Raw genomic sequence first — 27,692 nt, forward strand, 5'->3', positions numbered from 1 at the left:
ATGATGTGCTAATGTCGACGTCTTCAAGTCTTGACTTTTGCCGTGCTATGAAGCAGAGAGCACACTGGAGTATAAATATAGTCAGATCCAGATCCAGGATGTTTTCAAGGCTTATGCTGCTCCTGGAGCAGCTTCAGAAGTCCTGGAGTGATTCTACATGGTTAAGTCCAGCATTAACAACATGTTTCCTCTAAATGGAAGAGTCCTGACTGGAATGATAGATAGTGAAGCCTTCTCCAAAGATGAAGTTTCAGAATACAAGAGGAAACATGCAAAATGTGGGTCAGCAATTATAAGAAGCCTTAAGTAGCTCTAATGATAAGGAACGCCTTTTAATTGATTATTGAGAAGGAGATAATTGATTTTCAACATGCCAATTTTTGCTAGAATATTAATTAAAAACAACAAAGTTGGGCATTGTTTCATCATCTTCTGAGATATGAATGTCATTTTCTAGCAGAAGCAAACTTTCTTGATGATGATGATGATGATGATGATGATGATGTTGATGACTTTAAATCTAAATATGCCAGGGGAATGAATAATTTTATGCCTAACGGTATCCTCTCTGGCATTTCTGTGCCAAAAATTGCACTTGTGCAGATCTGTTCTTAACACATCTGGTCCAAATAAAAACAAGGAACAAACTGGAATCAAGGAATGAACAAGGCAACGAAAAGGAAATCCAATAAGATAGATAGAAGGTGTTATGCATAGGATGAGTATTGAAATTGTGCCATTCTGAAGGCTGACAGACATTGTTCTCAGTGTAAATCAAGCTTAGACAGAACAGTGTGTTACAGAAAGAAATGGGCCTGTCATATTGCACCACAATATGTTTCTCTGTATTGAAACTAACCCAAAAAATATGTGGTAACACTTTTTTTGAAGAGGTGTGCATAGTTGACTTTTAATGCAAATTTTAATGGAACTTTGCATTAAAAGTGTCACTATTTACTGACTAATACAAAGTTTACACTTTTAAAGAACTTTTACTGCAACTTTTAGAGCACCTTTTAATTAAAAGTGTCATTATTTACTGAACAACACTTCAGGACAACAGTCGTAATCATTTATGAGGAGTCATTCATGTTCATGACTGTCTCATATCAGTCTTATGCGCACCCATTCAAATAAAGTCTTACCAAATATGTATATTTGCAACTGCTTAAAACAAAACTTCCTTCTGTGGTTTTATTTATTGCAGTCATTTGAACATTCATGCATATTCCAGGTCCTCTCTTTCCTACTGTGTGTCACTTTAAAAATCACCTTTTAAAAAAACAAGTGGAAAAAAAAATATCCAACAACAGCAACAGAAAATCGAACAGTCTTTCACAAGAGATCGCTGTGAGGCATTTGCAGGAGTACCTTCAGTCTGTGCCATTTGCTGCATGTATGTTACAACAATAGCAGCAATAATGGAAACATTTAAACGAACCTTTCCGCAGAACAAAGGAAAATGTAAATAGTATTGATGACATTCAATGAATTTTTTCTCGCCTGCTGAACATCAGGCCTCGAGGCTCAAGTCACGCCACGCTTTGGAAATAGAGCAGGAAACTCACTTCCTCACAAGCATTATTTGACCTCTTGTAGAAAAGACAAATAAGAGTCTATCTGACACTCGGGGATGTTCGACTTTAAAGCTGCGTGCTTTATTGAGCAGAAAGCGAGCTGCAGAAACATAAACTCCGCACAGCAGCGGCGGAGCAAATAACAGTGGATTAACTCAGTATTGTTCGTTGGCATTCATCTTTGCTGACACATCCCCATTTCTTCAAGTCCTTAATTACAGTTTACAGCTGGTGGGTGGTTACAGTTGCTGTGCTTGCAGCCGGCGGAACACAAAAGGGATAAAGATGGCAGAGTGAGGGTAAATATGCTCAGAAAGTGTAACAAATATTAGCACAAGAAGCCCGGAGAGGATGTGTAGCTCACAAAAGCTTCAAGTTCGGGTCAACTGGGGTCCCATGAGAAGTTCAAATTAAACAATGTTAAAAAACAACGCGTCTTTCTATTCCTTCTTCTTCCAGCTTGTGATGCTGCATCTCTCTTAACATCACATTCAACTCTCTTTTGTTGACTCTCGGATGCTGACAGTCACTACCCCCTTTTAGTCGGTTTCAGCAGAGCTAATGACTGGCTGACTGGCTTCCTATAAGGAAGCACTTCATTACCGCATGGCACAGCAAGCAGGTGGAGCAGAGCCGTGAGCGCAGCGTCTGTGCTGCGCACATCGAGGTGTAAGATTTGATCATGCTGAAATCAAAACAGCCGCAGCCTTGTGTTTGTTCCTGCTGTTTTTTTTTTTTTTTTTTAATGCAAGCTCATTTATATGTCCACGGTACTTGTACAGACTGAATTTAGTCAGGGTCTTGCAAACTGACGTTTTGCTGACGCAAATGCATATTATAATATATTTAGACTTAATCTTACCTCTTGATTTTGGAACATCTGATAAGCACACATTTTGCATCTAAGTAATCCTTTGTTTCATTTTGCAACACTCAGGTTTCTTGCTGTAAATTATTCACCTGCAAACCAAACAAACTCTGCATACAGTGAAATCAAGATATTAAGTAGACACATTAAAAACAGTTTTCCAGGTCAGTTGGGATTAGCAATTCTTTTTTAAAAATGTTTTGACACACTTCCTTGAGATACTGGTTTGACATCTCCACATACATTATTTCTTTTTCTTATGATGTCATCTAGTTTGTGAGGAGATACGGCTTGAAACATCTCCATGGATGTTTGAAGCGAAACACCCAAGGAAAATGATGCCGCCACTCCTTTGCATCACAGTTGAGATGGTGTCTTCAAGATCAGAAGCTTTTTTTCTCACATTTTTTACTCCCACATTTAATAATGGAAATTATGGCTACACACTTCAATTAGTTTCATCAGACTATTGTCAAAGATGAAACGAGATATGTCAGACATTTTTCTGTCTGCTCCTCTATATGTTGTTTTAGCTGCACAAACCAAGTATTCACCTAGCACATCTTCTTCCACGTTACCACAGTTCAGAACCAACCAGTTTTTAGATAGACTTTTTGTCTGTAGTTTAATCAGAAGCAAATTCTTCTGATGAAAGCCAATCAGAAGGATTTGCTACTGTAAGTAAAACGCTTCAAACCACATATCGTGAACCAGGTTATTAGAGATCTGAAAATTGTAATTAAGACACGTCACATCTGTACTCCTAAGGTTTGGAATTGCATAAAAAGCTTTCCAAAACAAATTAGTTTGCGATTCTTTCATTTCATCTGTATGTTTGGTCTCTATTGAATTCCACCTTCAGCCCAAAGGCACTCACAGCTGAACAAAATGGTTGCTAAACTCTTAAGAATATGAGCTAAGGAGGAGAAAAGCACAACCACAGTCATAACCAATCAAACACCGGAAGCGCAGAAAAAAAAGGTGCTGTAGGCCTTTTTTCGAGGATTAGTTTCCACTTTATAAATCAGCACAGGCTGCAGCGAACAACCAAAGAGACGGTCAATGAAACAAGCAAGAGGTTCATTATGAAGGATTGACTGTGTTAAAACTTCTAATTACCACATCTATGGCATTTCAGTACCGACACTGCAAATGGCATTTAAAATGTGAACCCGGAGTCAGCAAAGGCAAAAATCCTGCAATATAACAAAAACAGGGATGTTTGTTGCTCTGTTTTAACTAGATTATGTGTTCTGAAATGTTGCTGATGTTTAAAAACAAAACAATGTTTCTAATGATAGCCCAGGCACTGCTTTACTAAAAATGCAAAATGATCATGTAAACAAACTTTAGTCTCGCAAAATAAAATACATGTAGAAATTGTATCTTGTTTCAATTAATGTTTTTTTTATGTCTGTGTGGTACTTTTAAGATTTTGCTTCAGTTTGAACAATGTTGCTTAAATGCCATCCACATTGCAGACCTTTCTACAGTCCTCTGACAGTGAGCTTCGTAGTATTTTTTTATCTCCTTCTATTCTGTGCGTGATGGTGAGATAAGCATTGGTCCTCATCTGACCTTTCTGCGTCACAGTTCCAGTTGTTAAATGTTGTTCTGATTTTAGATATTGACAAGAAAGAAAGAGTTAGTATACAGATGGGTTTACACAATTGTTTCCAAAGCAAAATTAAACTATATTGCAGCATACTAGATCAACTTATTTCAGATTGTTAAAATAGAAGAATTGCCAGAATATTATTGTTGGACTGACAAGTGACATTTAAGTCCACAAGCAATACATCTTTCTTTCCCTACAGGTCTGAGTATGTTCTCTGGTCGTGAATGTCTAAAAGTCTCAAATCTATTTAAAGTCATCAAGAATTAGAGATCGTGGTGCTGAAACAAGCTCACAAATTAAACATTTTTGCTTTTCTAATAATGTGGTTGTACTTTCAGAGCTGCGTTTTGTTAAGTCAGGGGGTGTCAATTCTGTTGATGTGTCATGCCGGATGATTAAAAGCCTCAAAAAGCTGGATGACGTCTGTGCAGAAAACATCTGCAACATGCATAGACTGCTCTGAGTCTCCAACATCCCACCAGCTCTACAATAAGGGGAGCCGAAAGATCACGCCTGAGAAAGAGTACCATCAAAAAGGTCCTTTGATATTGCAAATTAACATTGATATTCATGGGGATAATTATTGCAATTCACGTCAAATACCAGCCATTAGTGCTGCAGTGTTAGGGGAAAAAGGGGCTTTGGTTATTAAAAGCTACTTATCAGACAACTGTTGCTGGCTGAAAAGCCTTGCTTGCTACTGACTAACATCAATATCCACGTTCCATTAAAACAGACAGGACAAACCCTCTGCAATTCCCCTATTAAAATGGCTTTCACAATAAACCTGTGGCTACAGCATTCGTCAAAGTGCAGATTTATGAGAACAAATGTACATTTTGTAGCAATCTGGTTTGATAAACCAAAAGCAACATGTTGTTTTGTACGGTTTTTAGACTTTGTAATAGTGAATAAGTGCAAAGAAAATGCTTTACTTCAAAATGTTGCAATTAAAATGTATTAAATCGTTTTTTTGGTTGGTGAAGGGGAAGGAGGGTATTTAGTACCCTTAGAGGAACAGGATCATAATTAGTTATTGGCATGAGTCAAGTTTCATCAGCATCATATCTAAACAAGATTGACAGGGCATCAAAGTATGCAGAGGATGGTGGATGCTTTACAGTCTATTAATACATACAAGCTTTACCCTGATAGCTTGTTTAACAGTAGATATTTGCCAAAATTCTATATTTTTTTACATCTCAATATTAAAATAACATTTTATCTTCAGTAAAATGTAACAGAATTATGTCAGAATGTCTCAGTCTACTATATATCATAATAATTTCGTACTTTCAGTGGTGTTACATGTACTCATCCTCACTGATTTCCAAAATCAAGCATGGGGTGCAGAAGTTCAGGTTTATTGTGGATTTTCTTTAATCAAAAATATATTTAGGGGCTCATGTATGTACATACACCATAACTGTCAAAAAAGCCAAACAAGAACAAAGAAGTAAAATGTTGGAACACTTTTGTTGGTGTCCACAGAGAAACAGCTGATCAACCAAGGAGGTTCCATCCACATTCTTAAACTCAAACTCAAAGCAACAACTTTTTTCAAATCAAAATCTTTTTGAAACACGTTGTAGTTGTATACTGTATTACAGATTCACCACCAAAATGAAAGGATTAAAATAAATGATTAAAAGTCTAAAATGTTTATGATATTGTGTTCTATAACTGATAATTATAAATGAAGTACAGCAGGAGGAGGTTAAAAAAAAGCCTAGAATTGAACCTGAAGAGTTGTGACATCGGTCAGTTTGATAGATTTGTGTGACAGAAGAAGGTGGAGGGATGATGACACACAGATCATGTGTCTGTCTCGCTTTGTTTACCTAAATGTCAGCCTGCTGGGACAGCTGAGTTCATTTACCTCCCCATTAGTCAGAGTAAACTGTTCCAAAACAGGCAGCGTCTCAGGGCTGTGAAGCAAGCATGACCAGGTGAGTGTCAGCTCTTCATTTTTTTTTTTTTCAGAGTGTGATCCTCCAACCTGCTTCTATCCCCCCTAATTTTCTGCAGTGGCATCTGTGTGTTTGCCCTGTCTTCCCTCCTTGGTGTCTCACTGAGTGTGGAAATGACCGGGTTATATGGCAGCTTTGCCTCCCCTGAATTCCCGCAGCCATACCCCGACAACCAGCTCGTGGTGTGGAACATAACCGCTCCGCACGGCCACCGCATCAAGCTCTACTTCACCCACTTCAGCTTGGAGCCCTCCAACCAGTGTGAGTACGACCACATCCAGGTGAGCTGCATCTAAACAAAGCCCCATTTGTGCAAACCGGAACTCCTTGCTCACCAAAGAGGCCTCTAACCCTGTCAAAACAGGTTTTGGCGGAAGGGAATGAAACCCTGCGGTTCTGTGGTGAGGAGGAAAAGAACCACGAGAGCACCCCCAGGAACACCATCATCATGTCAGCCGGGAACGTCATGTCGGTGGTCTTTAGGAGTGACTACTCTAACGAAGGCCGATTCACTGGCTTCCAAGCGTTTTACACCTCAGAAGGTGATGTAAAAATGTGACGTTTGTTCCCAGAAGGCAAATAGGGCATCAGCAGCTATAATGAAATGCTTTAAAAGTTCATGTAGAAACAATGGGACTATTAGATCATCTTAGGCACAGTCAGCTTTTAAGCCGTACACAACTTATGAGAAAGACTGACAGAAATACAAAAAAATGTTAAAACATGTTTGAAGAAATGTAGATACTCCTCCATCCACCAGTTCTCATGTCGTACCCCTTTTCTACTAAAGTGGGTCCATTCAGAAGACAAAACCCCGGCCATAAACCATAGACACTTTATCATTTTTAATCTTACCTTTTTGCTGTTTTATATGATAAGCTCAGAGGAGCCACAGATATGTATTTAAACCTCATTACCCTGAGACCCCTCAATAAAATCTAGTGCTTTTGAAATTCCCTATCAGTAAATGGCATCCATTCAAATCTCAATATAAGGAGCTGTTCTGACCAGGCATTAAAGTAGTATTTATTTTCAATTGGCCTCCTCAAATCCAGGCTTCAAAAGTGTCCTGCAACTTTTGGATGTGTTCCTGGTTTAACACACCTCAGCCAAATGGCTGTTTGAAACAGAGACCCATCTAAAACCTGCATGATCCCGGCCCTCGAGTCCTGAACTTGAGGTTCCCTGCCCTAGAGTGTTATATCTGTTTCTTGAGTAGATTTAGGTTTGAGGACCCGAGCTCTCGAGGTGGAGTATAAACAAGTCTGTTTAACATAAGAAGGAGCTTGACAATTCAAGGCCCGAGAAGTTAAAGTCAGGATGTTACAATGAATCCTACAGACCCATTCAGTAAATTAGAATATTATTAAAAAGTTTATTTATTTCACTAACTCCATCATCATGTAGAAAATTGTAATTAGACAAGAACTACCTGTTTATTTCTTGTAGTCTTGGTGATTTTCTGCCAACAGCTAGTGAAGAGATGGCAACTAAAATTAGTGCACTACATCAGATCAATAAAAAAAGTTTAAAAAAAAAAGAAATGTTGGCTTAATGAAAAGCATGTTTAATACCTGCTCAAAAGGTACTTTTAATCTGACAAATGAGACTCGGGACATATGTTCTAATTTATTGAATAGGACTGTACAGTAAACATGTAACCACTATAAAGACATTAAGACAGTGATGTGAGATCTTCTGTTTGTCATCACTGCAGAGCTTCAGACTAACTAAAAGTTATCAAGAGCGTTTTTGTTAATGTATGTGAAAAATGTCTAGACAAGAGTTTTTCTACCATCTTGAGAAAACTAACCATGACTCTGAGCCTTCAGACAACATAATATACACTGCTACGCTTTGAAGAGAGCAACCCGGCCAGCTGTAGCATCAAACCTCAGCTAGCTGATATTACATTATTACACTAAATAGTGCAATGGAAATAAATTGATTGTTAGTATGGCTCATATTCTAAAGCAGTATTGGCTTACACTGCAGGGTGATGAATCCAAACAAATAGTCACAGTTGAAACAGTTAATAGACTCAAGGCACCCTCCAGGGTCACACATCTCATTAAGACAGTCTAGCATCATGCATCTTTAGAGTGAAAAGATACAAATGTACCGAGTAACGCTAAACCATCATCCTGTGTCGGTCTCTTCCAGATATCAACGAGTGCCTATCCAGGGTGGATGGCGAGCGAGTATGTGACCATTTCTGCCACAATTACATCGGTGGCTATTACTGCACGTGCAAGCAGGGACACCTTCTCCATGACAACAAGAGATCCTGCACAGGTAGGAGCAACCGGAGCTGAAACCCAAGAGGCGTGTTCGTTTGGGTGCAATCAAAGGAGCTCAGAAGGCTCCCAATGAGGTGTGGTGTTAAAGAGCTCGGCATGAGGGAATGACTGCATTAGTAGTTGTAAAGCAGATCAGATAAACTCACGCTGAGCCTCTCAGCCTCTTGTCTCTGTCTGAGACAAGTGGTGAAAACAAGTCCAAGTCCTCAAAATGCCTTACTAACACAACACTAAGATTTTAGGACATTTAAAGCAAGATGAAAATGCACCTACATATAGTAGTACCTTTGTAGTACCTTACAAAGGTACCTTACAAAGGTGTAAAATCCTTTGCAGAAAATAATGATTTGACTTTTAACATAAGACACATAGTAAGTGTAAGATGTTGGATTTTATAATGTAATAGGTGTTAATTCTAGGCTGAAAAGAAATACTGATGCATGCAGTTGCTGATCTCTGGCAGCTGGTGCTCAGTGAGGTTAATCACAGCCAATTCCTCAGGGAAGAGCAACTTTGAAATGGCTATAAAAATTGATACCTGTGTGCAGCACTTACAGCGCACCGGCACCAGGTAATTAATCACAATTACCAGCTGATGTGCCTTAAATTATTATACTTTGCCAGGGGAAAAAAACGGTGCCACAACAAATCATGCAATGAATAGACAAAAATGATTATCTGCCCACAGATTGTTCTAATTATATAAATTACAGCAACTCTGCCTCTTTGCGGAAGCTCATTTGTTTTTGTCCATAACTTCATCTGCACACTTCGCCAGGGCAATAACACAGATCAAAATTAATCTAATCTTTTATGGTGCCAGTGGAGAGAGCAATTCACAAAGAAATGTTATTTTCTGTCTTTAAAAAAATCCGGCGTGACAAAACAGTTGAAGGAAGAACCCAATTTTAAGAATTCAGTATCATTCACTGAGGTTTGAACACTGGGTATAGGGATCCTTCAAGCTCTGGAAAGGTACAGAAAGTGTTTTCTGGATTTTCCAGGTGGGTAAGATTCTTATAAACTGATGTATTTATATTCTAAAGTGTTTAGCTCTAACAGGATTTAAGGGTAAGTAAATCTGAAAAGGTGAATATTGACACAAAACATGCGTAGGAACCAACTTATGTCCTAAACAAGTGCAAATTTCACCTAATCTGTGTTTCCTCTACAGTGCCTTGCAAAAGCCAGGTGTTGACGTCAGCATCTGGAGCTCTGACTAGTCCTGGCTACCCAAACCCTTATCCACCCATGAGCCAGTGCGATCACACCATCAGTCTGCCAGAGGGCTCCAGAATCATCCTGGACTTCTTGGAACCTTTTGACATAGAGGGACACCCTGAAGTCCCTTGTCCATATGATGTGCTAAAGGTCAGTACCGCACAATGCTAATGTAGACAAGACAATGAATAAGTAATGTATTCCTCCCCATGGCTTTAAGACAACCTGTCACTGACTTACCCTCTGCCAGCTGATTTACTACATGCTACTGCGTTTTCTTGCATATTTGAGTTTGGCAGGGCAATGGTCAGAGACCCAATGAATCAATCTTCTTTTTCCTTTTGGATGTTTCTTTTTTTTTTTTTTTAGATTTTAACAACTGGACAAGAGTACGGACCGTTCTGTGGCTTGGCACCACCAGACTCTATTGATACTGGAAGTTACCAAGTGCATGTGGCGTTCAGGTCTGACTCTACTGGGAAAAACAAGGGATGGAAGATCAAATACACCAGCACCAAAGCTGAATAGCTTTCATAACTTCTGATAACTGATGGCTGCCTGCCTGGATAATATTTTCCTCTGCAAGTTTTAAGATATGTTATTTTTTATTACTTTATTTTGGAATTAATAATTATAAGTCTAACTTTTGTTATATTTTTCTGACTTTTTGAACCAATACATTGAAAATTAAATGCACATGACCTGCAAATTGAATTACACCTCTTAATTTTTACTTTTTTAACATATGGAGTAGTACACAACGGTTTTGAAAAAGTGGAAGCTCAGTTATTTTTGGGGTTTAAAAAATATTAAGGTGGTCATGCATTTGTGTTTAACCCAGTTTTATGTACAATTACATCGCACAGAGGAGGACTTTATTTACAGACAAGTGAGTTTTAAAGGTATTTATTCTGAGTCCGGCTGTTCTGTTCAGCTTCCTGAAGACCAGGAAACACAGCAGATAGGACCGGACTAAAGTTGTGGAGAAGTTTAAAGAAATGTTAGATTACGAAAAAAATTCTCAGAGTACTGTTCAATCCATCAGCCAATGTATGCCCATAGCTCAGGGATTTTCACCTACAAGGCAAAGGCAAAACAAGTATTTACCAGAAAAGCAGCCAATAAATACAAAACACAATTTATCATCTTCCTTTCCTTTTACTTCCCAAATATTAACCATTTTGTGTTGGTCCACCATCAAAAATCCCCCCAAAATGTAAAGACGTTTGTGATCAAATGTGAAAAGTTCAGGGGTTATGAGTACCTCTACTCTTTCATGCATCATTCATTTCATTTTTACCAAGACAGTAATTATGCTCATTTTCTCTCATCTCTTTCTGCCTCTTTACAAATTGCTTGGTTCAATTTAGTGTTTTCACTTTTTATTAGACCATTCTTTTGTTGTGATTAAACAACAGATGCACACTTCCTTAAATTCAGAAGATCTCAGCTGAACCACACACAGAATAAGATTTGTTTCCAGCACGATGTGCCGTGACAGCGCTTACCTGAGCGCTCTCGAGTCACCATCTCATCCTTACAGACAGCGTGACATACGATAGCACAGTGCAGCTGACTGCTCAGATACTGCATCACGCTCGCGCCAAACCGTTCAGCCGAGGTGGAGTCAGCTTCACAGGAATTACGCACACCATGATTCCCATTAAGTACGGTAGCTGTTGGAGGAAAAAACCCCAGCAGCAGTAAGCTCAGAACTCGTGTACTCATGCAGAAACATACTAAACTGGTGGACAAAAATGTGAGGACAAGACAAAAACTTTAGACACATTTATTTACCAAAAGACATGTTAAAAGTCGCCGTTGCATCATATTATACAGACGTTACACCTTGATGTATCCTGGAGAACAATCTGCTTAAAAACTATTCATGAAAAAGCAATGGGTCCGCTTCACACCAAAGCTCAACTGCTTTCGCAAAGACACAATACTCACTAATTACTCTAGGACAGTTGGGAATGGAGCACGTTTTGTCTGTATTATAAAAAACACAAATTATGCAAGTAAAAATAAGTCCTTTGATTCTGTTCGGTGTTCCAGAGATAAGAGGACACAGCAGAGAACCTACTGCATGTTCATGTCACACGGACCAACACACACCGTCTTACATCACACATTCATCAGACCAACACATGACTGTCGGGATTGTATGCAAGATATACACTTAAATCATCCACAGTACATAGATAACGTGTTAATCTGGTAGTGTTATCTGGTTTCTGGCAGTGTCGTACGAGTCTGCTCAGGCAGAAGGCTGTTTATATTTTTCAGATAGAATTTGCTGTAAGAAAGAAAAGAAAACAATTCCTTTTTAACTGATAAGTAGGAAATCTGACTAAAGAAATTTGTATGTAGCAAATGGCATCTGATTGATGCTTTTAAGTTTTGTAAAAGTTGCCCTGGATTTTTGAGAGCATCATTGCGAATACATAAAACTTGTTCCCCAAACAAACTAAATGATGCCATTTGATTGGCCTTGAAATGGCTCCTTTAGCTCATCCAAATCCTTAAATGCTGCATCTGATGAAACATAGAGCATATTTGTCATCATTAATGGAGGTGTTTGAAATATAGTAAATTGGCGGATTTAAAAAGGAGAAATTTGACAAACTCAGAGGAGCACTTTGTCCGTCTCTGGGAAGAAATTATATTTATTTATTTGAACAGTTTAGCAACTGATTACTATCTATGAAGCTAACTGCAATTAGCCTAACTTAGAGAATAGACAAGGCAAAGCAGTGTTTAGGTAAACACTAACAAAATTCACCAGCTAATTGTATATCTAATACAACTGAAAGCAGAAAGTGAACACCAGAATACTCAAGATTACAAAACACAATTTCTAGATTTATTGTTAAAGAGTGACATATTTAAGGGTACCTGTGAGTGTCAAAAAGTAAAGTATAAACCTTTTTAGAACATTTTTCAGACCAATATTATTCAAATTTAGGACAAGCATGAATAGCAAGAAATGATTTAATCCGAATTAATAAATAATGTTGCTCACTTAGCTTGGCAAGATAACCAAGCTGAAACTTGTTGTTTTTTTGCCCTAGGAAGATGACTACAATACTTTTCTACCAAGGCTTACTGCAAACAGTAAACCTAAAACAGCAACTGACCAGAGGTTTTATACAGTTATTAAAAGCTCTGTTTCCTAACCATACATTAAGTAAACATTTGTTATTCACAGAAAAAACACGAGCTGGTAGTGGATGACGTTACATTAACTGTTTTCAGAAGCAAAAAATAAAAACAGAAAATGAACGAGTAAACAAATCTGTTATATAAACTAATGCAAATTTAAATCTGTACAGTTTTTTTTTTATTTTATTTATGTTATTAAATGTTTTGGTACCATGCAGAAACCATGTTCAGTGCCATCTAGTGGACAATATGAAGAGGTTCCGAAACAACTAAGGTATTGATTAGTTTGCTTTAAATGTGGGGGGGCTGAAGGTGCCACAATCCAGAAAATGACTCGTCAAACTTGTACATGTGATACTTTAAATAAAATGTTAATATTTATCTGCCAGTAAGGTTTTAAATACGAAAAGCATAAAACAGAAATCATTAATTAGAGTTTAAATTCCTTGTATGTTAAACTTTTAAGTACTTCAATATTTATTTAATTATTTCATAGTTCCCTTATCTACGGCCCATCATGACGTAATGTAAACAGTCACTTTGGCTAGACAAACATCAAGCTAAAGATGTTTGTCTTTTGCTAGAAAAACAAAAAAATACCCCAATGTGGGAATCATACTCTGATGTTAGATTGGTTAATGGACAGCAGGCCAATCACTTTGCCTGTAGCTGAGTTAGTCCAGGCCACCGATTTAATGAGTACGGCTCACAAGTTTAAAAAACAACAACAAAAAAAACCATGTGCTGCAATTCAGGACTATGAGATAATTATATAAATACTACAATAATTATATAAGCTTTTACCATTGAATTCAACTTTAAAAGGAAGATTAGCAGATATAATATTTCCGTAATGATGAGTAACTATTTGATGAATACAATACCAATATTTTTTAACTGCCACATATAAATAAATATGCAAGTATTTATTTATTGTGGCACCTTTAGCTCTCGAAGTACTGGATGACATTAACTTTCAGCAAAACCACGCTTGCCTCCATTACATCTTTATATATAAGACAACTGGGAGCTAGCATGTTAATATTCATAAGCATATGTTTGTCTATAGCTATCATCCCAACATAACCCAAATACGGAAATCAAAAAGTGGTTAAACATATTCAAACTGAACACATTTGTGCAAATCAGGCCAGGCGCTCTCCAGACCAACTTCACCGCTTTCTCAGCGTTCCAAAACCACGCAGAGATTCACATCTTCAACATTTTTAGCTGTAGCTACATAAACAGCAACACAGAGCAAATCCCATTCTCCTGACCTCGAGGCAGGTTAGTGTGAATCCTTATCAGTCTCTGCTCGGTCAAACCTAGCTGCTGCCTTGGGTCGCTGTTCCCGCCCCCTCCCTGTGTTTGCTGCTGTCCTGCTGCGTGCCGCTGATGGACTGCATGGCCTGAATCTGCTGCAGGCGCGTCGACAGCTCCGCTTTGCAGGCCTGCAGCAGCGCGGCGGTCCTGCCTGCGTCCCAACCCAGCACCTGCTGCATGGCTTCCAGCCCTCTGCTCACTACAGCCTGGAAGCACACAGAGCCGAACAGAACTTCAAACAAAAGAAATCTACACGAGAGGTTTTATAACTTTACAGGATTGTGGATGCGGCAATTAAAATCTCATGAGTGGCACATAGAAAACCATTGTGTAAAGAAGTCCAGCGGTTCAAAGCCACATACGGCAGAGAGCTGACATCACCACACAAAAACACACATGGTGGAAAAACAGTTTTTCAGTAGGCGCAGTGAAGCTGGTCAGAGTTAAAGGGAAGACAAATGCGGTTCAATGCAGGGCAGTGGTGCAAAGAAAACTGTTGAGAGAGGCAAACGACTCGAAACTGGGAGGTTTCAAATCTGCAAAGCTGGTAGACACATGTGTCAAGAGAGTCAAAGGTGGTTGTAACGTCAAACCATGGGAAAATGTTTAGAAGGTATCAGTACCCTTGCCAGCCTCTGTAGTCTCTTTAAGGTATTTTTACACATCAGACTCAGTGGGCTCGCTGGTATTAATGTGCGCCCTGAGCAACAAGCGCACCGCTCAAAGTTGGGGTGTGAAACGATTGCCTCAATTTTTCCCCTATCAGTGTGCTTCCAGGACCACAGGCCAACTCAGCCTGCTGATGAATAATAAGCTGTTTTTCCTCCAGACGGTTCAGTCTCCCCTGGCGATTAATCAGGCATTTTGAACACTAGTGGCCAGCTGCATGAGAACAAATAAAGTTTTTGAATTGCTTTAAATTATAGGTTGGTTAACACATATATACCAGTTATATATATACTATACAACTGGTTGTGGACAGACCAGGGCTTAACATTATGTGCATGTTTTTATAAGCTATAAAAATACAAATTGCATAAAAAACTCCTTGCACCAGATAGAATGAGACAATAAAAATAGGACATAGAGTTCACAAAACAGCTGGATTGTGCTTTTGTTGCAAGTTTCTGCTTAAGTATACTAAATCAGTGGCTTTGTAGAGGTCTGGAGTTTCTGATAAAGGTGTTTTTATTTTATTGTATTTAGATAATTTAAGCCGTTATAGAGCAGTGGTGAGAGAAGAATACCTGCAAATCCTCAGTGGAGAGTCTGGTCTCTGGGCTGGTTTTGCCTTTCAGGACCATTAGTGTCCTGGACATGAACTCGGACGCAGAATCCACCTCCACTCCATCCGGCATATCCACATCTCCAGCACCTGACATATTGAAACAGGTTTTCTCTTATATTCAGTATAGATTGTGGTAAATTGGTTGAAATATTAGGGATTATTGAGGAACTGCAATGACTCCATCTAGTGACCAAAGGGTAAGAGTGCAACAAGGCACCATGAGCAATCAAAATGTGAAGAAAGTAAGTACATTTGATCTCTGAAATATCATCTAGAAAATTACCCGTAAAAAAAATTAATTTTCTCCTTTATATTGTTGTCTCTTAATTTTTTTTCCCAGACTATAATCATACTGAAATCAAATCCCAGAGTGCATAGGAACCTGTAAACAACACATTTTTCTTCACTAAATCAGAATGCTGCAGAAGATTTTACTGAAAATTGCAGAAAGGTTTCTGTTAAACATCTTTATCTCAAATGAAATACAAGATTCTTATTCTGCTGAAAAGGGAAAAGAAATATTTCAAACTATTAAACCACTTTCCTCAATGAGACAAGGATACAATTCCATAGATCATCATTTACAATAACCTTTTCCATGTAGGCAGAATAAAAATACATTTTAAAAAAGCAGTAACTACACATTGCCTTACCGTCCTGACTAGAAGGACTTGTGGCTCCCTGCTGTCTGTCCTCGTTCTCCACAGCTTTGAGGTACAACTGGAGCAGCTCTTTGGACTGCCTTTCCTCCTCTCTGCGATCTAAAACCCTCTGCAGCGTCTCCTGAAGTTCCTCTGCCTTCTTCTCTTGGAAGCCCAGGGCAGAGGCTAGTTCAGAGCACGGCGCCTCTACTAAAGACTGGGAGAGGAAAGTACAACATTCTCTTTAAATGTCAGTTATGTGAAAGTATGAACAAATGAAAACTGTACCTGCTTGAACCATCCAACACCTTAAAATGGCAAAGAAGAACTATTGGAATGTGTGTTTTTTTTATGTGGCCTTATTTCTAATCTGCAACACAGGATTCTAAAGTGAAACAGTGAAATCCTGCCCATACCTGTAGGTCTCCCTCAGACATGAGAATGATACTGGTCAGGTCTTGCTTCAGCTGCAGCGCCAGATTCCACCACGGCGCCTCAATAACGTTGGAGTCGACGACATCAGTTTCCAGAACCACAGACTCTCTCGCCATCCAAGCCGTGCCGCCATCAACTGTAATAACAGCGAAGAGAGCAACAAAACACATAAAATGTGCATTCCCTCCCTCATCAGAGTAACAATCCAGGGTTATGATCATTCAACCTGCTTACTCTTGCGAGCTGGAGCCCACGTTTCTTTGTCATGCAGCAGCATGAACATGGTGTTAAAAGGCAAACACAAAAAGTAGGCTTGATCCTCTACTATGGTCCCATCACCCTCAAGGACCACAGTGACCGGGTCTGAGGGGTTCACTCCCAGAAACTCACATCCTGTTGGAGGGAGAGCAGTTTTAAGTTAACAGATAATGAACTAAATAGCATGTCCACCTAAGTAATTCCGAAACAATCTAGTCATAACACCATAGGAATTGTAATCGAGAAACTCTACAATGTCAACCAAAAGTATTTATTCCCCTTCGACTTGCACATTTGTCAACTATTTTTAGTGAGAGTTTATGCAATAAATCCACAAAAAAGGCAGATTTTTGGAGTGTCTCATACGTCAGCAGTGACATTTACACTTGTCACTTGTTTTTCACAAAGCAGACTGCTATTCAAAGGCCGAACGGCAACAGCTGACAGCATGCGGAACCCAAATAAATCAAATGCCTTTGATGGGCAGAGGCTGCATGACTTCAGTGAAAAGGGCCTGGTGACTAGCTCTCTAGGAATGAACACAAACAGAGGACTGATTTCTAAGTTTTAAGATTCGCAGGTTCGAACACGACTGAAATCGACTTGTTTCTGCACACAGAAACAAGTCGTGAGTGATCATGATTGATAAGCAAGCTTAAACCGAGCAGTGAAGGCACCACGGGTCTTCATCATATCTTCATCATAACTGTCTTTCCTTTCACTTCCACGTTGTCTCTCATCTGAGGGGCAAACCAAAACGGAAATGGACAAAAACAGTAAGTGGAACTACATGAAACTAATCCAAATGTCACCTAACACAACCTGTTCGTTTTAATTATAGTTCCTCGGAGGTGCTTAACTCATGCCAACTTACCTTTTTTCTTCAGATCATCCAACGTGGGAACAACCACTCCGTATGATTTCTGCCGTGTGAAGTTACACACTTTGCAGGATCTCCCGTCTGTCATTATAAGCCTCAAGCTTTGAGTCCTGTACTGATTGTGAGTTTTCAACCTAGAAACCACGAAACTGCAGTCCGACGCTTTCAGCTAATGTACTTCTGCCTTTTCGAATGCGGAACCACCACTTGAGCGCTATGAATGCTGGGATGTGAAGTTTTTACAAGAAAACGAGAAAATAATGTTGCAAAAAAACCCAACAACAACAACAAAAACAGTCAATCAAGATTACATTTGTTTTTACATACTCGTGTCTTGAAAAAGAGACAAGATCAGCTAAATTACAAACACCTTGTGTTACTTTATACTTTATGTTTGAGAGAAACGATGACAGCACACAAACATGCAAAAGCTACAGTTTACATACACATTTTTACAGTATTTTAGCAGCCAAGACTCTGATAGGACTCATGTAAGGGCTAAAATACAGTAAGCATTTATTTGAACGTTATAAACAAGAAGAGCCATCTTCAGGAAAAGCAATCGAGCGTGATACCGTCGACCTATCGGGGGGCTGGGAAGATGGCATCCACCGAGCAACCTGATCCACCAACACAGGTCTTTCTTTGTCTATCACCCAACATTTACCTCATGTCCTCCAGATATCTTTGGGAGCTCTTCGAAATTGCTTCTAATTGTTGCTTTTACGCATTAGCCCTTTTAGCGGCTACTTCAGTAACTGCTCAGCTAATGGATGCTAGCATGCTTGCTAGCTAGCATGCTAGCTAGGGAGCGTTTTAAAAGTTTCTTTTCACCCAAACTGCTGTACATAAGTGGATGTAAATACGATGTAGGGTTGGCCTTATGTTTTCACAGATAACATGGTTAGTTTACGTTACTGTCCCACCATTTATAACGCTCCCACGTTGCTGAGTTTTTTTATTTCTATTTTGAACATGGAGTCATGACTGTCATGAGTAGTTGGTGTGTGCAGGGGAAAGGTCATTCAAAAAGGGGTCAAGACTGGCTGGTAGAAGTTTGTTGATTCTCTAAAGAGCTGACTGCAGTTATAATCTGTGATTTTCTATTTATCACTTGGCTGATAAGATACATGAATGCATTGTAAATACATGCAGTAAACTTACCAAACAGAAGGTAAAGATGGAATGCATGCTGACTACTAAACCATTAGTGGATTATCACAGTGACAGATATCGTATAATAATCATGCACAGCAAAATTAGAACCCCTCAACTTATATTATGCCAGATATTAACACTGCGATTATTAGCGAAATGAATCTATGAATTGACATAAACCCTGGTCTAATGAATTAGTCTGAACTATCTGTTACATTCATGTAATTTTAGAAATGAAACATTTGTCAAAAGGTTTATCTCTACAGGTTATTCTACTTTTGTTATGTATCTTATTGCTCTTCTTTTACCAATCAAATTGGTTTTCTCTTTATCAGCCCTGTTTCAACTGGGTCAACTACTGATAACAAAAAAACATTTTTTCCCTGATGCATAAATAACCCTCCTGTAGGTCAACATTACTAATTATATTGCAGAGTCTCTAGCTAAATTTTTCCTGCTTATATGTTTTGGTCCTTAGGAGGAAAAAAACCCAGAATTAGCAGGTTTGATGTCTAACCAAGCTAGAAATGTTTTTGGCCAGGAAAAGCCTTGTATACTCTTGCCTCAATTTGTCCAAAGCAGGATTTAGGTCATGAGGCCCTGCTTTTTATTTTTTTGGTCTTCATTCCTTTTTTTTGCTCTGATACTGAAATATAGCGGCTCTTCTTACTGTCAGATATAATTTTTCATTCCATATTAGACTTATTTATTTTTTTGTATTATTTAAAACAGATCTCTGAGTGAAGTGTGTGTTTAGTCTTCTAATTGATAAATGTCTTGTTTTGGTGGAATGAATACATCACAGCATTTTAGAATAAGGTTGAAAATTCTAACTTAATTTTGGGTTTTCATTACCTGTAAGCAATAATCATCAAATTGAAAATAAAAATCTGACATATATCACTCTGTGCAATGAATCTTCACTGTTTAAATCAAACAGGTGTAATTTATTAACCCTTAGGTGATATTCTAATTTACTGAGATTTAACTGTGTAATTAGAACTGAAGGTATATTTAGTTTTTGTAGAGGATTTTTCATACACAATTAGGGCAACACACTCAGTAAAAAACTAGGCAACAACTAACAAAGAGCTAATGAGCTTTCCATGTTTAAGAAAAAAAACATTGAAGAAGCATATATTCTAAAATCCTAAGAAGAATGATAAAAGAAAAAAAAAAACCTAAATAACTTCAAATTTAAATTTTGATAAATCATATAATGGTTGATTTATATCATTGGAAAAAAAGATCAGGTAAGCTGTCAATATAATTTGAAAATCAAACAAGTGCAAAACTACACATGTTGACGAACTGAATGAGTTGTTTTTTTTAACACATAGTAGCAGTCGTTTTGTGTAACTTTAATAATATGTCTTAATTATTCGGAGTATATTCAGCCAATTAGGTTTTCTTTTCTGAGCTTTTTGGTAAATTTACTAAATGATAAATACATAATATAAATGATTATAAATAAATATATTCTGCAATTTATCTTTTTATGGATTTGCATTACTGCCTATATTCAGTTAATTTTTGGAAAACACTGCATCTTTCATAGCAAAACGTCCTAGCCGTCAGACCCTCTGTTGTCCAACAGATGGCACCGTAACACCGTTGTTTGTCTTTGCAGTCTGGCCTTCCTTCTGGAGATGACGGGACAGCTCGGCCCAGAGAAGCACTGGTAAGGAGGAAAAACTTCATCTGAGTTAGCTGACTGAGGAGAGGGGGGTTAATGGAGATGCAGACGAGGCAGGTTGCTGAATCAAAATATGCTGTAATATTTTACATGTTTATGTAAAAATACATGAAAAATAAAAGACACTACAAATTCTCTGTTAGTCCAGATTTTTATACTAATGCTTAATCTTACGATTGTGCAAGTGTTACTAATCATGTGTGCTTAGACAAGTTAGCAGACAAAAAGTTTTGTATCACACATGATGAGAGATAAACTTATGTTTTATTTTTCGTTAGAATGGAAACAAATTGAGAATTAAGAAAATAAGAATTTCATATCTGTGTTGTCTTTAAAGCTGATTTGATTTGCTCTGCTGAAAAATCAGTTTAATCAGAAAATGGACTGCGCAGCGGCTCCTTGCTTAGGTAGCTCTGGTTTGAGTGATAGCCGTGACTTCTACCAACAATGAGCATCAGTAGTTTTCCTTTTTCTTTTTTTTTTCTTTTTGACAATGATTATGGGAAAGTGTTTATTAGGCGTGCTCTTGTTCCTAAATGGGATGAAATACGTCCCAGGTACACTCTGCGTCCTTGTATGGGCACAACACCCAGGTTGTGTTGTTCAGCCAGCATGTCTCAATGTCATTCGCCACCATTCACTCTTCATCTTCCCCCCATCATCCCTTCATGCCAAGGCTAATTTAATCCTGCGTTTATTGATTGTGGGAGCATTCTCCCAGGCTTTCTTTCAATTTACTTCAATTTCATCATCCCGGCGCACTTGAAGGCTGCCTCCTCAAAAAGGGAGGAAATTGTCGTTGCGAAGGTCCTGATTCGAGACCGGCTGACAAGTCCCACCACCGCCACCCTCCTCACTTCCAGCGCCTTTTCTCTTTTCTCTTTTTGATGAGCTGCTCTTTCCCAGTTAAGTGGATTATTACAGTAGGGATAATTCTTGTCACATGGCATTATTTGGATGAGGTGAATAATTGAAATTTGTGTCTGAAAGGATTTTATCTGGATGAGAGGAAAGGGAGTGCTGGCAGGGTTGGGAGGGACAGGAGGAAGAGAGCAGACACACACACACACACACACACACACACAGTCTCACACTTGTGTAACATTCATGTGCACATGGCCATGTCAGACAGCGCAGTGTGTCAGACCGGGGACACCAGTCATGTTAACAGGTTCTGACTCACCTCGCCCAGATCAGAAGGCCCTGGCACACTGCACGGACTCTCCTTGGTGGCAAAAGGCCCCAGCTCAGGGGGGCAACGCCGCAGCCTCTGCCACCGCACAACCCAGAGGGGCAGCTCTGGACCTGCAGTTACAGAGGCTGCTCCAGAGACGCTTCCTCCTCAGTGCAGCGGGATATCAGTCGCTGAAAACTGCCGCTGTTGCCTTTTGGTCACTTCCATCCTGACATTTTGCTCCTTCAATCCTCTCCCTCCTTAGACCTTTTGCTCACCCCATCAGTGTGGCACATACTTGTGCATTTAAAATTGGCATGCAGTGACAGCAATTTGGAAAATGTGACTTTGTTACTCCAGTATATAAACCAATAGACGGTCAAAGGTAATGTGGTTTGATCAGGTTCTTACCTGAAACGTTCTCTAAGTCAACTGACCAAAATAAGATGCAGAACAATTCAGGTGTTTAATAAACAGGAAATTATTAAATTAAACATTGACCAAAATTAATCTTGGGAATCTTATTTTTCCATATTTGAATCCATCAGTCTATAATTAAAAAAAATAATAATTTAGCAGATTAAACCTTTAGATTATGTTTTGAAATATTTTCATTCCCTCATATTCACTAGTATTAAAAAACAATCAGAAGACCCCATTTCACTTATTCACCTTAACTTACAATATGTATCTACATACCAAGTTGCATAACTTTTACTTCATGAAAATATTTTTTTGATGGTGGGAAACTCAGAAAGGAGTTCAAATTCATGAAAAAAATTGTCAATGGGTGGAATGTCCAGTAATTTGACCTATCTAAAAAAGTAGCATCTTTTCTACTCTACACGATTCGTCTAATGAAATGACAACTTAAGGAGTAATAAGCGATCCCCTCAGGTGTGGTTAAATACATTTAAAGCATAATCACTGAAGCACATTCTTGAATTTAGGTGAGGGCTTTTTTTTTTCTCGATATCTGCAAAGATGTTGTATTCAGATTGAACAAATGCTGCAAGTAATCTTAATGGGTAATTTCAAAGCAATGAATCACAATATACTGATCTAATCTCAAAGACTGGATTATGGTCCTGATCAAAATCAGTCACTCATTGACTATTGATCCATATCTGTGTCAGCAATCACACCTCGTCTCTCGATCTGCATTTGCGGCGTTTGGTGTGAGGTGATTAGCACATGGCTAATTATCATGCCTGCATAGATGTACGTTAACCAAGCTGTTTCCAAAGTGCTGCAGCTGTGTACGTTGTTTCATCAATAATATACTAACATCATGAGTTTTAATCCCATAAATAAAACTATGAAGATTCGGAGGCCATTGATGCACCTTGTTCATCTTAATTTTTGTTTTACATACAGAATTTGCCTTTAAAATGAACATTTTCCTCAAAAAGCGTTCTTTACAGCTTTCCAGATCAAAGCATGCTTTTCTTGCTGCAACATATATCTGCTGAGTTTATTGGAAGGCTTTGTGACATTTATTTGTACAAGTATTAGTTTAAGACTTGGTGCCAGCAGATTCTGCATCTTTAAAGCCCCGATAAATACAAGAGAAACATTGTCGCTATTGTGTCATCTACAGATTGGAAGGTATAACGTGGATTTAAAAAAAAATAGGGCTTCAGTTACAGAAACCATAGTATAGTATCTCAATGTTTTTTGCATATTTAAACTAATTTGTGATAGGAATTCAAAAATAATAATAATTAAAAAAAACAATCACTGTTTTTTTGCCTTTGGTCTGTTATAAATAATTTTCACACCTAAAAAAATAAACTTTTAGAAAAATGTGATTAATTAAAAAAAAAAAAAAAACTATAGCATTTTTATCAGGAAAGAACTTTTAATCCAAATTCTATTTCGTTTCTGCTAAAGATCCCTCTGTTGGAAATAAGGAGCCAGAAGACTACTATCTGATCTCACCTGTGTACAGTCTGGTGCTTTTATTGTCGCGTTTGCATCTGATCTGCGGCAGCGTTTCAGTGTCCTTCCTGGCATGAAACCAGTTACTTACTTTCTGTGTCCTCAACCCAGGCCTCGAATGACTAAATGTGTGTTTGTAAGTATGCAAGCGTGCGGTTTGTGTGCGCAGTCGGTGCATCGCTGTCAGTCAGCGGGTGCATGTTGGCACAGATAGTGTGCGCCGGGTGTGTGTTATGTGTTTAGGTTTGGGGATTTTAGGACAGCAGAGGGAGGAGAAAAAGAATTGTAAGGAGAACATCCGCGGTCTCACAGCAACTTCAAAAGCTCTGCTTCCCCAGGATATTAAGCGACTGTGATGAAAAATTTAGCAAGCGTTAAATAAGCCGCTTTGAAGTGATCTGTTTTGGCTCAGCAGTCTTCAAATTTCCGTAGCCCCTCTGCTACAGTGTAGCCGCCTTGGTGTAAAGGGGGGGGACCTGGAGATGATTGTGTTCAGGGTGAGAATTTTGGTAGTTGGCCGAAGCCAAAACTAGGAGTAACTAGCTGAGGAGGAGACGTGAAGGGATCGCTCCAGCTACTGTAACCTCTTTATTGTTCTGTCAGACTTTTCCCCCTCATCTTTTCACTTCTCATTGTCGGCTCATTCGCTGCATCCCAGGAGGCGCTGGCTGACAGATGTGGCTCATATGTTAGCTATGAAAAGAGATTTTTTTTTCTTTTCCCCCTGTACTTCCATGTGGGTGTAAGACTAATGTAAAACAGTGGTGTTACCAGGAAGTCAAAGGTTGAACTGGGGTCTTGACTCGGTGTGCGTATTCTCTTCAGATGTGTTTACGGAGCTTTGAAAAAGTAGTCTTTCCCCTTGAACTTCTTCATGTTTTTGCCAGTTCATGACAACAGATTTCAAGGTAATTTATAGGGTTTATGTCACAGTAAACACAAAGTTATAAGCAAGAAGGAAAATCATACTTTTGTTTTTTTATTTTTTGTCTTCACCATTTAACACATTTACAGTAACTATTGACATTTTCAGCCATTTTATTTTCATGCTGGCTCAAAGTGAGTCATATTAGATGGGAATCATTGGTAACAATCAGCTTTTTAAGCCATTTCAACAAACACATAAACTCATCTAAAATATTTCATTGTAACTCTTGACTGTTGCCCTGCCGAAAGATGAACCTCGACCGTGATTTCTTCCTGGATGGTCTTGCACTTAACTCCATACATCTGTCCATCAACTGTGACCAGCTTCTCTGTCCCTGCAGAAGAAAAACAACCCCATAGCATGATGCTGTTTATAGGTTTGCAGTCATGCCAATCTTTCCATTTTCATCTGGATCAAACAGTGCTCTGTGAAATGTTTAAAGTTTGATATACTGTTTTTAAACCGGCCCCTCCTTTTAAAAAACTCCGTTTGCTGTGTTGCTTAGCCTTCTGGATGTCATTTGTTCCCTAATGTTCTCACAGAAACCTACGTGAGCTTTACAGAACAGCTGGATTTACCAAGATTATAACTTTTGTAATTAGTTGATTTGTGAAGACAGTTGATTGCACTTGATTTTACTTAGGGGTGTCAGAGTAAAGGTGGTTGAACATACAACTCTGGAAAAAATGAAGAGACCACTGCACTGAACCCCACTGAAAAGCTCATGGTTATTCCACCAAATATTGATTCCTGAACTCTTCCTGAGTTGAAACATTAGTGTTGTTGTTTATAAATGAATATAAATTGTTTTCTTTCTTTTTCTTATTTGAGGTCTGAAACCACTGCATCTTTTTGTTATTTTGACTATAGCTCATTTTCTGCAAATAAATACTAAATTTTTGCTTGGAATTTTAGATACATGTTGTCAGCAGCTCATAGAATAAAAAAAACAATGTTCTTTCTACTCGAACATATACCTATAAAAACTCAAATCAGAGAAGCTGATAACTTTAAGTGGACTCTTAATTTTTTTCCAGAGCTGCATATGCATGCCACACATTTCAGATAAAAAAACAAAAACATTTTAATGCGTATGCGTAGTTAATTATGCATTACTTTGTGTGAATCTATCCAAGAGAAACACCTATTGCAAAACCAGTTATGGGATGAGAATATGGCTTAAATAGAGATTTACAGAAAATATATTCTGTCTTTTTTTCTTCAATATTCTTTTTTACTCTTTAAAAAATTCTACAAACATCCCCCATCCACCATAAATTACTAGACATTTTAAGCTGATTAAGCTTTTCACTTTTCAGCCACCATAAACCAAGAAGTAACCAGAACTTAATATCTTGTTTGAAAATTCATATGTCTAATTATTTCACATGAATCACTTTTGAAGCCATCATTTTAATTTTTGAGAACTGCAGGTTTCAACATGCTTCAAATTAATTATTGGGGCAGAATACGAAATGAGAGCCGGTAATGGGTCCGGTACGGTAGCTCCATTCTGTCAAGAAACCGGGCTGCCATTCAGTTAAGCCCAGGGAACCTTCTCAGAGATTTTCCCCTTTTTTTTCCTCTTTGCTCATTACTTTAATTGTAATTGTAATCCTTTATTGGAGCTGTCTGCAGTAAAGGAGAGTTATGGTCCGAGTGGGGGCGCGAGCAATGGAGATATTTCATGATTATTGGGGAAGACGGTCACTAGGTGGCAGCCACTCGTTCGGCCCCTCTGTAATTACTGAGTGGAAAGTCGTGGTGAGAAAGTGTGTGACTCCACGTGTGTGTGTGTGTGTGTGTGCACTCATGGTTGTGAGACTAGAGATTTTAGCACTTCCACTAGAGAAAGAGAGAGTGTTATCTGATCTGATTCTCTTTATTTTGGTTGTAAACACATTTCACACCGCAAGAAATGCAGGAATGTAAAAGGTACAAACTTTTATTTTATTTTATTTTTTAAATAACCAACAATATTGTAAATGCACCATCAGGCCTGATGAAAGAGAGTGTGATGGAAGTGACCTAAAGTTATTTTTTCACAGTTCTCACACATCTGTTGCAGCGGTCGTGGTTACGTTTTCTCTTTGAAAAGCATAAAAGCTCAATTGTCTTATTTCACAGCACTTATTGCGCATTATGCTCTGTTTGTTTCTGTGGTTAATGACACAGGAAGGGCCCTCCGGTTTATTGTTGCTGTGTTGCACTTTTTTTTTCCTCTCTCTTTTTTTTCTCCTCTCCGCGCCGCCTCCTTAGAGGACTCTGTATGAATTCTCACTGTCATGTCCAAGGACGAGTGGCGCAGGGTCAGCTAATTGCTTTTATGATTATGATTTCACGTCAGATTTATTGTGCATGCTCGGAGCACATCTTCCAGGTCCTGCCGACGTTGCGGGCTTTGGATGATGGTGGAGGGGGGGGGAGGAAGAAGAGGAAAGGGGCAATGAGTTTACAGCTTCTGGCTGTGACTTCTTGTTTAAGTGCGGGTCACACTTTTTGACTCATTAAGAGTTGAACGCAGGGGGTTGTGGTGAATCACACGGGCTTTTCCTGTAAAAGCGTCTCTTTTCTATGTCAGTAACTGTACTTGTTTTGCTCATATTTGGCCACAGAAAGCCATTTTATCAGTTTCTCTCCAACATGTGCTAAAGTTTGGAGGTCATGAGTGTGGAATGACACAGACAGGGATTTTGGTTTTATTCCTGTCGTCTGAACTTTTTTTTATGAGCCATAAATCTTTCATTTTCGTTTCTGTTTGCAGATGAGATGATTAGGCTCATTCCACTCATACTGTGCCAGAATTATCAACTGACTTCTTTTTGATGTTTTTTTTTTTCTTGCTTTGGTTCCACCCACCTCTTTGAAAAAGATGAGCACAGATGAGTCCAACCCATTTTAAAAAAATTATTTTCATTTTGTGGTTTCTGCCTTATGTGTTCAGCTGGACTGGTTCTGCATCACAAACCCCTAGAATGACTTTTAAAAAAAAAATGTATTCATTGAATAGGTCTGCACTGTAGAAGGGAAGCTGGAACGGTTCTCGCCGTCGTCACGTAAAATCACATATTTGAAGCAGATAGTCTCACGTCGTAAGTCAGAGCTCTTGATTTGTCGCAGTAATTTGACCTCGCTGTGACCTCCGTGTTGCCGGGCCGCGGTGTGTCGGCTGACAGATGCAGCCTGGGAATATGGTTTGGATGAAGCTCCGCTCAGCTCGCAGGAATGTTCGAGTTAGCTTTACGCAAAGT

At 38.7% G+C, this 27,692-nt stretch overlaps 3 protein-coding genes across 4 annotated transcripts in view; 2 read left to right on the forward strand and 1 right to left on the reverse strand.

The window, feature by feature from the left end:
* The first annotated feature begins 5,920 nt into the window (after window positions 1-5,920).
* On the forward strand, window positions 5,921-10,268 carry masp2 (mannan binding lectin serine peptidase 2). Its single transcript, XM_005808205.2, has 6 exons — window positions 5,921-6,012; window positions 6,092-6,314; window positions 6,398-6,575; window positions 8,197-8,328; window positions 9,508-9,704; window positions 9,924-10,268. Exons 1-6 carry the CDS (start codon window positions 6,005-6,007, stop codon window positions 10,080-10,082), a joined length of 897 nt encoding a protein of 298 aa, XP_005808262.1. The 5' UTR covers window positions 5,921-6,004; the 3' UTR covers window positions 10,083-10,268.
* A 1,059-nt stretch (window positions 10,269-11,327) lies between these two features.
* On the reverse strand, window positions 11,328-17,767 carry dffa (DNA fragmentation factor subunit alpha). Its single transcript, XM_005808206.2, has 6 exons — window positions 17,539-17,767; window positions 16,641-16,799; window positions 16,388-16,542; window positions 15,984-16,188; window positions 15,290-15,417; window positions 11,328-14,248 (listed from the first exon to the last, which is right to left on the reverse strand). The coding sequence occupies exons 1-6, from the start codon at window positions 17,630-17,632 to the stop codon at window positions 14,045-14,047; spliced, it is 945 nt and encodes a 314-aa protein (XP_005808263.1). The 5' UTR covers window positions 17,633-17,767; the 3' UTR covers window positions 11,328-14,044.
* A 244-nt stretch (window positions 17,768-18,011) lies between these two features.
* pex14 (peroxisomal biogenesis factor 14) overlaps window positions 18,012-27,692 on the forward strand; it is a 62,465-nt gene continuing 52,784 nt past the window's right edge. The window contains exons 1-2 of one of the 2 annotated variants that reach the window (XM_023331490.1): window positions 18,012-18,181; window positions 20,333-20,383. In XM_023331490.1, coding sequence (XP_023187258.1) covers window positions 18,146-18,181; window positions 20,333-20,383 — 87 coding nt within the window. In that variant the 5' untranslated portion in view covers window positions 18,012-18,145. The remainder of the gene's footprint in view (window positions 18,182-20,332; window positions 20,384-27,692) is intronic. The other variant, XM_005808223.2, reaches the window with a different exon arrangement.

The sequence above is a fragment of the Xiphophorus maculatus genome, chromosome 1 (assembly GCF_002775205.1).
Source record: "Xiphophorus maculatus strain JP 163 A chromosome 1, X_maculatus-5.0-male, whole genome shotgun sequence".
Lineage (NCBI taxonomy): Eukaryota > Metazoa > Chordata > Actinopteri > Cyprinodontiformes > Poeciliidae > Xiphophorus > Xiphophorus maculatus.